We start from the raw sequence: 13,140 nt of genomic DNA on the forward strand, positions 1-13,140 counted from the left end.
AGGGGCAGAGCTTGCCTAGCAGGTGTGAGGCACTGGGTTCAATTCTTAGCACTGCATAAAAATAAATAAATAAAATAATGAAAAAAAGAAAGAAAAAAGGTGCACAGCTGGCTTAAGAATGTCAGGAGTGAAGCAGCGTGGGAGAAGTGGGTGACCACAGGTCATGAACCTTGGGGTAGGGCCTGAAGTAATGGTTACATGTCTAGTAAGTGGCAAGGTTACATGTCTAGTAAGTTAACTCAAGACTCAGAGTTGAGATTGGGGCACTCTGGTGGGTTGGTTTCTGGTCTGGAGGCCAGGTGTGGGGCCCACTGCTGGTTGATCTTGGTGACAAATGGAAGCTGCAGGTTCTGAAAACCACTGTACTCCAGGAAAGGTTAAGGGTTCTAGCAGGGTGGTGTCAGTCCTGGGCCTGGTCAGGTGGGGGCATATGTGATTGTTGAATTGCTCTGTGGTGACATTGCTTGAGGGAGTAGCGCTGCCCTCCCTCTTGCAGGGGGTGTTAAAGCAGAGGCTACATTTTGTTTCCCTCCCTCCCTCCCTCCCTCCCTCCCTCCCTCCCTTCCTTCCTTCCTTCCTTCCTTCCTTCCTTCCTTCCTTCCTTTCTTCCTTTCTTTTTCCTGTCAAGAATGTTGGAGAGGAGAGAATATACGTGTTCTCAGGTTCCTTCCATCTCTGGAATTTAGTGCACTTTCTTAAGAGCAATGCAGTGTTATGCAATGTCACAGGAGACTTGGGAATGGCCTTTCTTCTTGAGTTCTGGGCCCCTTTGGCTTTCCTCTGAGGTTATTAGATGGTCCTACCTTGTGTCCACAAGTTTGAGAGACAGAATCTCAGGCAGGTGGTGCAGTGGGTTGGTTTGGGCTCGCTGTGAATGACTGGGGGTTAGATGAGGACAGATATGAGTTCAGGCACTCCCATTGTGCTTTTACACACCCTTCTTCCCTTGAGTGTGAGCAGCATCTCTTCATCTTACTGTTAAAGTCCATCAGCTGATATCTCAGAAGTGCAGTTAAATGCTTGCTTGCGTATTGAGGCAAAGAGGGAGGCAGCAGCCCCAGCCCATCCCGAGATACAGGTTTTCTTGATGGCTGTGCAGAGGAGGGACAGGTGAGCAGGCTGAGAGGATGACAAAGCTGACCTTTAAATTGTGAGCCAGGTATTACCCAGGAGATTGGGAGGATGTGGGAAAAGCAGGGAGTGATTATGTAAATTAGAATATTATGATTCCTATAATGAATGCTAGGGAATAGGTAGGCCTTTGTCCAAGCAAAGATATTGCATTGGATTTCTATGTCAAGAGTATCCATTGTGCTTCCATTAGCATAATTGGGAGCTGAGTAGCTAACGTGGGAGTTAATACCTTCACTAACAGGGTTGTTGAGTTGAGTGGTGGTGTAACTATGCATAACATATTCTAATTGCCTTGTGTGTATTAACTCATTTACTCTTTAATTCTCACAGAAACTGTATGAAGTAGGTTTGGTATTTTTCGCATTTCACAGACTTACAGGAAACTGAAGCACGGAGATTGTTAAGGTTACATGTCTAGTAAGTGGCAAGATGATAACTCCCATTTTCCTTGCCACTTTGCCACATACCAAGCTCTGCATCTTTTTTTAAATTGGTAATGGATATTTATTTTAATTTATTTATATGTGGTGCTGAGAATCGAACCCAGTGCTTCACATTTGCTAGGCAAGCACCCTTCCACTGAGCCACAACCCCAGCTCCCAAGTCCTGCATCTTGTATGACAGTTTCTAGCAAAAATAACAGTCTATGGAAACAGGCATATGATTCATATAATTTACATAGTGCTTTAGAAGTTTTTTCAGTGTTTCTATTTCTCATTTAATCTTTTTTTTTTGTGTGTGTGTGTGTGTGTTTGTGTGTGTGTATGTGTGTGTGTGGTGCTGGGGATTGAACCCAGGGCCTTGTCCATGCGACGCAAGAACCCTACCACCTGAGCTATATCCCCAGCCTTATTTCTCATTTAATTTTGACAACACCATTTCCTTCTTGAGGATTAAAGCTGGAGGGCTGACAGTTACCTAAGATCACATAACTGGGGAGCAAGAGAGACAACTCTAGTCTTGGTGAGACCTCTAAACCCCTCTCAGCCTTTCATCATTGGATGTGAATTGGGCTTGGCTGGCTTGGTCTCTGCAGAACGGGGAGTGGGAGGGAACCTGGGGTGGTAGCGTAGCAGGATGATAAGGTGATAGTTACAGAAAGTACTTGTCAGGCTTTTCTTCCTTTGAGATTTTGGAATCTCTTAACTTTCCTGTTTCTCTGCCAGGAATTCTAGGTGTCCCTGGGGGACCCCACCCTTCAGTTATATGGGGCCACCTCTCTGCTCTCAGGTACTGAGTCTGCTGATGACAGAGCTGACGTCATCTTTTTATTTTTTGCAGTCCTGGGGATTGACCCAGGGTCTTACACGTGCCCGGCAAGTCTTCTACCACTGAACTACACCCCACAATCCTTTCTATTTTATTTCCAGATAGGGTCTTACTAAGTTGCCCAGGCTGGCCTTGAACTTGTGATCATCTTGCCTCACCTCCCAATAGCTGGGATCACAGGCCTGTGCCACCACACTCAGCTAAAGTCGTGTTTGGCGTGGATGCAGTTACCCCTGACGTAGCCCTCCTGCAGGCTGTAGCAGAGGCCTGGTGACCTTTCTGTTGGCCTGGAGAATCCCCTTCCTATGGCTTGTTCTTCCTGTCACATTGTTCCTGTAGCTGCATAGTGTGTCAGTCTAGACTGGTGGAAGACTTCTCTCATTATTGCCTCCCCCTAGCCTTCTAGAATTCTGGCTGATGTCCTTGAGGTTGAGCTAGACTTACAGTGCTACTCATGGTGTGGTCCACCCGGGAGCTTCTTGGAAGGGCAGAGTCTCAGGCCCTACCCACACCCACCAAATCGGAGTCTCTGTGAATTATGTTTTTTTTTTTTTTTAATAATATGTTTTAGTTGTTGATGAACCTTTATTTTATTCATTTATTTATACGTGGTGCTGAGAGTTGAACCCAGGGCCTCGCACGTACTAGGCGAGTGCTCTACCGCTGAGCCTCAACCCCAGTCCCCGAATTCTGTATTTTTAACAAGCCTCTCTTTTCAGGGTGACTGGCCACCTTGGTTTGTACCCAGACGAGGGGTTCCTAGGACACAGGACTTAGTATTAAAATGGGATGAATTGGTCACTCTTATCTCCCGGTGATTTTTTTTTTTAAATAATATGGGCATATGATTGTTACTCTTTATTTTTTTAAAGAGAGAGAGAGAGAGAATTTTTTAATATTTATTTTTTTTAGTTTTCGGTGGACACAACATCTTTGTTGGTATGTGGTGCTGAGGATCGAACCCGGGCCGCACGCATGCCAGGCGAGCGCGCTACCCCTTGAGCCACATCCCCAGCCCCTCCCGGTGATTCTTAACTGAGCTTGAAGGTGTTGAACAAGGAACTCTGATGTGTGGTCAGAAGCAGTCCCCACAGTCTGTCCTTGGGTGGGAGTTGTGCTCCCTTCCTCTTTATTCAGTATAAAGTTTCTTTCTTCAGGAGACCATTTGGTCTCTCAAATCACCAGAATTCAGAGGACTATTCTACAAGGCCTTGCAAACTAGGGTCCTCCTGGCTGGATAATAAGCTTCAACTCCATCCCCACCCCAGCACTTTCTGTTCTACAGGTGGTCTGAGCAGCCTTCCGTTGTCTTGTCCTTTGTGTTGCTGTGGGGAACAAACATTTATTGAACTTCATTCTGTGCTGTCAATGGATACACGAAATTGTGTTTATCCATTCACATATTTTGTATCCTGGTTGAGGCAACTGTTTCATGGTTGTATACATTGTCAAACTCATTGAACTGTACACTTAAGCCAGGGTCCCTTTTCTTGTATTTGTATAATGTACCAATAAAGTTATTTTAAAATGTAACTTTCTGTATCTTTTTATCATTGTGGTAAAACAGACATACAGTGGTACCATTTACCATCTCAGAGGGTGCAACCAAGCGGCATCAAGTACATTCACTTTGTTGTGCAGCTGCCACCACCATCCATCCCTAGAACTTTTTCATCATACCAAACTGAAATTCCACACCCAAGATTTGAGGTTTTTTAATAGGATTGCATTCTATCTACCCATTAAATTGGAGTGAGTATTCATCATTGTGTGGTTGAGCGCAACTGAAGATTTTGACTTGACCCAGTATATTATTAGTCTGTTTCAGTTGCTATTATGAAATACCTGAAGTGAGATAACTTAGTTAAGAAGGAAAAGAAAGAAGGAAAGAAAAAAGAAGGAAGGAGGTTTATTTAATCTACAGTTTTAGAGGCCAGAAGGCTAAGAATGGGTGGCCCCTTTGGTTTTCCTCCAGTGAGGGCCTGTTGGGAGCTGGCATCATGGCGTAAGCACTACTTGAGGGAGAGATCACTTGGCAAGACAGGAAACCACAGGGTGGAGTCGGCCTGACTTGCTCTTTTTAACTCCCTTCTCTTGTGAAAAGTAAATGGGGTATCATGAGAACTAATTAATCCCCTGGGAGGGTGATGTTCCAAATGACCCAATTATTTCCCACGATGCCCAACCTGTCAGAGGTTTCATGGCCTCTCACATTGCCACACTGGGGACCAGGCTTCCAACACAGGAACCCTTGGAGGACAACCTTAGACAGTATCCAAACCATAGCACCCAAGAACCATTATTTAAAAAGAATTTCCAAAATTTTGGTTGTATTATGTGATTACAAATTGATAGTGTCTATGAGTTTTATGTATTTTATTTTCCCTTCTTTCTTTTTGATTTTTTTCCATGTCATCAGATGGGTAATGTGCTAATATGTCAAGGTTTCTCCCCTTCTTTTAAAGTATAAAGACAAGGGGCTGGTGATATAGAGTGCTTGTCTTGCATGCCCAGGACCCTAGGTTTGATCCCTGCCCACCAAAAAAAAAAAAAAAAAAAAGTCAAAGCTAAAGTATAAAGACACATTAATAGTTTTTTTTTTTTTTTTTTTTTTTTTTAGTTTTTCAGCGGACACAACATCTTTGTATGTGGTGCTGAGGATCGAACCCGGGCCGCACGCATGCCAGGCGAGCGCGCTACTGCTTGAGCCACATCCCCAGCCCATAAAGACACATTAAACTAGAATTTTCTGGGCTGGGGATGTGGCTCAAGTGGTAGCACGCTCGCCTGGCATGCGTGCACTACATACAAACAAAGATGTTGTGTCCGCCGAGAACTAAAAAATAAATATTAAAATTTAGAAGGAAAAAAGAAAAAAAAATAAATAAACTAGAATTTTCTGGAGTATATAAGTTTTATAGCAAGTATTAAACATTTCATTTTTGGATATCTTCTGTATCCCGAAAGTGATTTGAGAGAATGTTTTGTAGTTTTCCAAGTAGTTTCGTTTAGGGGATGCTGGAATTATGTTTTGTAGCTTTATTATTTACTATTCTGTGGCAGGAAGATAATACCTTTAATTTTTTTTTTTTTTTGAAAATTAGTTGCATTTTTTTCATGGTCTGAGATATATTTTGTAAATATTCCATGGTTAATTTGATATTAGTAATGATTAATTTTTTATTAGTTAGTAATGATTAATTTGTTTTATTTTTATGTTATCATTCATTAAAAAAAGAAGAAGAAGAAGAAGAAGAAAAACAGGACGCAGAATATTTAGAAATCTCCTAGTGTCTGTTGGTTTGTGCCTGGAGCAGCCTGAGGGCTGGCCTGTATTGCCTGGTTAATAATGGGGCCAAGACACAGATAAAATTCCATGCTGGAATCTTCCTTAACTGGGCCACTTCTGAAATTACAGAGACACTGAAACAGTATCCCCCATGGCCTCAGGTAGAAATTCTTGTTTGATCTTGGGCCAGATATCACCATCTGGTAAATCTGGATGTTTTAGGAGTTTTAGCCTCAAACATTTCTGCTGTTTATCTAAGTAATTGGGGTGTGGTTATCCTGTGGGGAAATTGCTGTTATCTCCCTGACATCTTAAACTCATTCCTTTTTTTTTTTTGCCCCTAAAAGGAAAATGGATAGAGTAACAGGCAGCTGTGTTCCTCTCCCCTCTGTTTACTTTTTGAGTTGTAGCAAGTTGGATTTCAGATCCCTTTAGCCAGCCAGTCAATAAAAATACAGTGAGAGTCTATGCTGGGCCATAATAAGGTTTGGACAAAGGTCATAATTACTGTCTTTGAGTGGCTCATATAAAACCAAACTGGGAAGACAGAGCTGGGATCAGATATGACAAGAAATTAACACGATTGATTTGGGAACGTGCAGGTGTTAGGTCAGCACAGAGGACGAGACACTCCCTTTTTCTTACAAATGGAGGGATGGGGGAGACTGAGACAGAATGAGATCCTCAGGCTGGGTCTTGAAATTGGAGTAGGTGCCAGCTTAGGTGTACAGGGAGGTAGGCATTCTAGGTGAAGGATTGTCAGGACCGTGGCACGGAGATCGGACAGTAGATGGTCTGTTAGGAAAGATTGGCCTCTTCTGCCCAGAGAGTACCACATGTTTGGGATTTGTGAACCATGGAGGCAGGAAATGTCTGCCAGGAGTTAGGTGAATGAGAGTGGTGATTGACACCTGGAGGAATCTGCCCTGTATTCATGGGCAATAAGTCGCCCTTGAAGGTCTTTAAAGATGAGATTAGATCCATCCTGTTTATTTTGGAATTCAATCCTTGGTTCCCGCCAGGTGCAGTGGCTCATGCCTATATTCCTAGAGATTTGGGAGACTGAGGCGGGAGGATTGCAAGTTTGAAACCAACCTAAGCAATTTAGGGAGAGTCTAAGCAACTTATGGAGACCCTGTCTCAAAATAATAATAATAATAATAATAATAATAATAATAATAATAATAATAATAATAATAGACTGGGATGTAGTTCAGTAGTAAAGCTCCGCTGTGTTCAATCCCCAGTACCAGAGGGGGGGAGAGAGAGAGAAAATTGACTATCTTAAAATATATTAACTAAATGTATCCCACCTTGAACTTTCCTTTTTTTGAAATATACAAATTATGATTCAGGTATTGATGTCTGTGCCACTTGCCACGAACATGCTACTTGCCAGCAAAGAGAAGGGAAGAAGATCTGCATTTGTAACTATGGCTTTGTGGGCAATGGGATGACTACCTGTGTTGGTAAGTTCTGACTGGTGGGTTAGATTGAACCATTGAATCAAGAAATAGGATTCTCTAGTGTAAAAGAGTTGGTGTCCTTGGGGGGAAAACATTTTGTTCACATGATTTTGTGATGTGAAATTTTATCTACTATAATAGATCTTTGTTTTAGTGTTTGATCTATCCTTTTTCTGATGTTTTCCAGGAAGTATCCCTCCTGTTAGAGGTCATTGAACTTGACTCTGGAAACTTGACTCTTGACTCTCTGACCTAACCGAAATTTGAGATCTGTTTTAAGTTTTGTGTTAATTTAACAACTCAAGTGAATATTGCATTTCTAGATTTCTGTGTTTTTAAAAAATATATAAATATTTATATAAATACCATGGGGAAAAACAAATCATAATTTCCTATTGGATTTTTTGGTTAATTAGCAAAATAGTTAACTTGGTTTTGGTCTTATGTCTACCAAAATCCATCCTCTGAAATTTTTGTAGGTATGACCCTTTGGGGAACTTGGATGACTTGAATACAAAGTCCTTCAGGTTGGAAGCATCTGAGATTATTTTTTTGCCTTGTGGCTTCCATAAGAAGCCACAACAGATGGACAATATCCCAATTTAAGTCCAATTCAGAGAGAGAGAGTTTCACAACAGTATTGTAATAGTAAATGTGACAATAATCACCTAGTTTCCTCTCTGCAACCTTGTCACATGCAGTAAAAATATTGATAATTTTGCCATGCAATTGTAGATAGGCAATGTATTCAGCCTTGGGATATCTTTGTATGTGTGTGTGTGTGTGCATGTGTGTGTGCATGTGTGTGTGTGTGTGTGTGTGTATGTGTGTTTCCTTTTTAAAGAAAAATAACAATCAGTCCTGCATTGAAAAAAGTCATATTTCATAAGCTGTGGTGCTATGCTGCTGGTCTCAGCTATTGGGAAGGCTGAAAGGAGCTGTCAGTTACCCATCATCACCCTCCTGCACCCTGAAGTTGCATCTTCTTTGACCCTTGCTTTTTAGGGTTCTACCCATGCAAGGTGTGGCTGCTTGGCAGTCTGGGGCTCCTGAGGGAATTTATCCTACTAACCTTCTTCACTCTGCAGCCCCTTTGCTAGCAGAGACATGCAAAAATCAGAAATTTTTGTACTTGGAGTTGAGGAGCATGGATGAGCTTTCCTGCCCCTTCTCTAGATGAATTCCCTCTCTTAAGGAGGCTGGCTGTACTCTCAATGTCCATTTACTTTTAAACAATAGACACTTCTCTTAAAGGAAGGAGGGGGCCTCATTAATGTATTCCCTAACACTGAATGCTGCACATCACAGTACTTGGTCAGCAGTTACAGGTGAGGTTATACATGTGTCAAAAGCACTATACCATGGTATTTAGCCAAGGGATTTCAGAATTCTGGAATCCTTTACCAACCCAGTGTCACCGAAACAGTGACACAGGACAAGAATCTCCTGTTTTATGAACAGCTGGACTTTTATCTGAAAGCACTGTGTACCTTTTTGATCCTTGGGCCAAACATCTCTAATTTTACTACCACTAGTTTCACCTGTTAATTGTGTTCCAGATTTCATTAAATTTTAAAATGGTAACACAAGAAAAAGTTAAAGAACCCAGATCTCTTGGAGGGCATTTTTGAGTTAGTAAGAATTGAGTGCAAGTTGTGAGAGATTATGAAACAGATTCAAGAGAACCCATAGTGAAATCAAACACTAAAGAACAAAAAGCCAAACTACTAGTTTATGTTCAAGTTAATGAGCTCCCCCCTCCAAACAAACAAACAAATGAAAACCTAGCTGGACGGAACAGCTCTAAAAGGAACACAAGAAATTGGTTCCAGGAGTTCGCTTTGAAGATAGAGGCTGGAGCAGAGTTGGCAAACTATGGCCCACAAGCCACATCTGACCTGTTGCTTGTTTTTGTAAATAGAACTTTATTGGAACACAGCATTGCTTATTAGTTTATCTGTTTTTTTATATCTGCTTCGGAGCTCTACAAGCATGGGTGAGTAGATGTAATAGAGATTGCGATAAAGTTTGCTGACCCCTGGGCGAGAGGACAGAGGTGGGATGGAGATTTACTTTCATTTTATTCTTTCAATTTTAAATTGTTTAATGAAAGACTCACAGGGCAGGCATCTGTGACCTCACAGGCATCCACATTCCAGCCCCTCCTCACTGACGTTACTCACAGTCCCTATTAGCATGAGCTGTTCCTGACATAATCTTAGCCCTGTTCTGGGATGAGGTTTCAGTGCTGATACCATTGTGTTTCCTGGCAGCTCAGATGTTAAAAAATTTCCACTTCAATCATTGGATATAATATTTTTCTCTTGTGGCTTTCATGAAAAACCAAGAGAATGGCTGGGCTGAAAAAAATGGGATTCTGCTGGGTTTGTTTCCCCAAGCTGATGACATAACGATACCAACAGCGATAATCTTGTTGTTATTATCATGCTGAGAGTTGAACCTGGCATGCTAAGCACATGTGCATGCTAAGCACATGCTCTACCCCTTACTATATCTTCAGCCCTTGATTTGATTTTATTTTTTAAGTATGAAAAAGTTTCAAAAGAGTCCCCTTCTCCCAATCTTCTTATAAGATGGATGCCTAGTTGGGCTTTGGGGTTTCTCTGATGGTATTTGGATACACCTGCCTCACAACCAAGAGAGTCCTGGGTCCTCTAGTCTGGGAAGCATGTGAAAGGAGAAGAGGTGTGAAACTAGATCAGTGAGCTTTGTCACAGCACAGCTACCCCGGGTTTGTAGAGAGACAGTCTGGGCTACTGAATGCTGTGTGGACGGTGGCCTTTCTGTGTGTTGTTTCCATGTATCAACAGATAAAAACGAGTGCCAGTTTGGAGCCCCGGTGGTCTGTGGGAAACACACGTCTTGCCATAACACCCTGGGAGGCTTCTACTGCGTTTGTCTGGAAGGCTATCGAGCCACCAACAACAACGAGACCTTCATTCCCAATGATGGCACCTTCTGCACAGGTACTCAGGGGGCTGCGCTGTTGGCCACCTGGTGAGGCAGAACAGCATGTGGGCTGTGGAGGGGCTGAGGACCATCCCAGACTCAGTGTGACTTAAGGGAGGGATTGTCCTTTATGAGTAACGATGGACTAAGTGTTAGTGATTATGAGGGAATCAATGTTAATTTTGTGAGGTGGGTTAATGGTGTGGGGGTAGATAGGATAATAAAATTCTTATTTTGGGAGATGCATGCTGAAGTGTCCAGTGATGTTATTATGAAGTATCTAGTGTTATGATGACTGTAAGATACTTTAAGTTGCAGAATCTGGAAAATCTCCTGAATTTTTGATGGTGACAGGTGGTCTGTGGGAGTTATTGTAATATTATTTTTCTGGTTCTGTGTGTTTGTGTTGGAACACTTTTCTCATGAACCCTGAGGGGGGACCCTCTGAGAGCTGTGCCAGCTGCAAATTCTTATAACTACAAATGGGGTGTCCTTGGGGTGTCTCTGGCACTTACCGGCTCTGAGCCATCTGCTAAGGACATGGGGATGGACTGATCTGTGAGTTCACAGCGGGTCAGAACATTGTCCCTGTGAGGTGGGCTGGCCTGCTGTAGGAACAAGCTGAGAGAGAGAGAGGTGTGCAACTTTTGGAATCACAATAGCTTTATTGGTCAAATTTCTGGTCATCTGTTGGTTGCATGTAAAAGTGAAAAAAAAAAACTCCAAAAAGTTCAGTGGCTCTTCTATTGTCTGAGCTCTATTCACAGCATGTTATAATAATATAGCTCTTTAGCTTTCTTTTAAAATTTTTATTAAAACAAAGAAAAACCACCTATATTCCAATTCATGAATAAAAATATTTGTGCCTGGTCCTGGGATATAGTAAAATACCAGAAAGACACAGATCCTAAGTCAAGGAACATATAGTTCATGAGCGGAGGTAGATATTAAATAAGGAAGCGCTGAGAAATAAGTTTGCATTGTACTTGACGAGTATTAATTTATTTTCACCATTTTGCTGTCTTTTTATTTCATATGTGGCATGTACCATGCATTATTTTCAGCTCACTGATGAATAAACTGAGAAGAAAGAATATTACTGTAATTCAGGCATCAGGAAGTGACAGGGAACACAGCTGGTGCAGAGGACCTCTTGATTTTTCACTTGCCCCAGGGTCCACATTAAGCTGCTTCACCCTGACCCTCTGTGAACACGCCCCATGATGGGGACACATCGCCCCATGATGGGGACACATCGCTCAGGGACCGCCAGCCTCTTGTCACGCAGCTCTTAGGTTTGGGCAGAACTCTTCCAGTTTCTTGCAACATGAATTCAACCTTCTCAAGGTTCTGGAGGCTGGGAAGTCCAAAATCAAGGCAAATTTTGTGTCTGATGAGGATCTCCTTCCTAGATGAGAATCTTTTCGTTGTGTTCCCTGGCTCTCTGACTTTCTAAGAAAATCTTTGAATGGCCTTGAGAAGGAGAGGCAGAAAAGTACTCCTGGTCCTGAGATGGATCGCAAAGACTTTGTGACTGCTGAAAAACTCCGAGTTACTTCAAGGTTTTCAGGGAAAAGAAAGAGGGAGGGGGGAACATGCTTTGATTCCCTCCTGCCAGCTTCTGATGCTCTGCTCCATTCTCCCTCTTGACCTGCACCAAGGCGAAACCCTCAGAGGATCTGGCTGATTTATGAATGAATGCATTCTGAGTAAACGTATTATAATATCCTCTTGGTTTCAGATAGCAAATTACCAGCTACATGGTTGCAGAAGTCCAGTGTTGACAGATTAAATTAGGCACGTTAACAAGAAAAGATAGTGATTAATGGAAACCTTAAAAGATGACGCTCTAGGATTCAGTTCACTCATCCCACGTTTCTCATGCACTTCTTCCCTGACTCGGCTGGGCCAGTGAGAGGTGACAGGCAGACAGCTAATTTTACCCTCATAGGTATTAGTCACAGGAAAGCAAAGGTGATGACTGGAATCCAGGGGGGACACTTATCTTGTCAACGAGGAAGGGAAATGTTCTGGAGGATGTGACACCTGAAATTGTGTTTTCAAGGCTATGGGAGTTTGCTGGGAAAACCTTTTATAACTGTTTATTTATTAGTATAGTTCCAAGGGCTTTAGTCAACTTTTGAAAGTTAGGAAGAAGGAAGAGGAAGAAGAGGAGGGAGAAGAGGACTTGAGGGAAGGGGAGTGAGAAGGAAAGAGAGAGGAGCAGGAAGAAGAAAATATTTTTTTTTGCAAAGGTCCAATAAGTGTCAGCCAAGAGAACGAATCCTGATCCAGGATCTGCTGCTATTTGTTCTACTTTTTGCAATTATTTAGTGATATTCCCCTTTAGGGAAATTGGGATATACTTCACATTCCACAAAATTCACCCTTTTTAAAAAAATATTTATTTTTTAGTTGTAGTTGGACATAATACCTTTATTTGTTTTTATGTGGTGCTGAGGATTGAACCTAGGGCCTCCTGCTTCCTAGACAAGCGCTCTACCACTAAGCCACAACACCAGCCCCAAATTCACCCTTTTGAAGTATACAATTCGGTGGTTTTGAGTTATGCTACTATCACTACTATTTCATTTTAGGTGTTTTCATCATCCCAAAATGAAACCCCGTAACCGTCGGCACTCATTCCCATGGCCTTTCTGGTTGAGGCCTCTGGTTAGCCCCTTATAAAAACTGATGGGTGACTTTCTTGTTGGTACTGAGTTTCTTTCAAAATCACATTTGCCAGGGAAACATTAGTGGAGCTTAGCAAATTTGGGGGTATTAGCCATTATCTGGTGTTTGCCTGGTTCCTAGATTCTGAAGAATCCTGCTGCCAGATGTTTGTTGTGATTCATAGAGTGACAGTCAAGTTTAAGAGCTGGTTGCGGGTAGACCTCCTGGAAGGCCACCAAAAATAGACAAGGAATGAGTTGCAGGCGTTCTAGTAGGGAGATAATTCCAGCCAGTTCTGGAGAACCGGAAGATGTTCTGGCTCCAGAACTGAATGCCTCT

The 13,140-nt window shown here is 42.2% G+C and overlaps 1 protein-coding gene across 1 annotated transcript in view; it reads left to right on the plus strand.

The window, feature by feature from the left end:
* SUSD1 (sushi domain containing 1) overlaps positions 1-13,140 on the plus strand; it is a 119,120-nt gene that overhangs the window by 5,134 nt on the left and 100,846 nt on the right. The window contains exons 2-3 of the mRNA XM_081279303.1: positions 7,048-7,161; positions 9,990-10,145. Of these exons, the coding sequence (XP_081135429.1) occupies positions 7,048-7,161; positions 9,990-10,145 (270 nt within the window). The remainder of the gene's footprint in view (positions 1-7,047; positions 7,162-9,989; positions 10,146-13,140) is intronic.

This window comes from Spermophilus citellus, assembly GCF_964194105.1.
Source record: "Spermophilus citellus genome assembly, chromosome: 2".
NCBI lineage: Eukaryota > Metazoa > Chordata > Mammalia > Rodentia > Sciuridae > Spermophilus > Spermophilus citellus.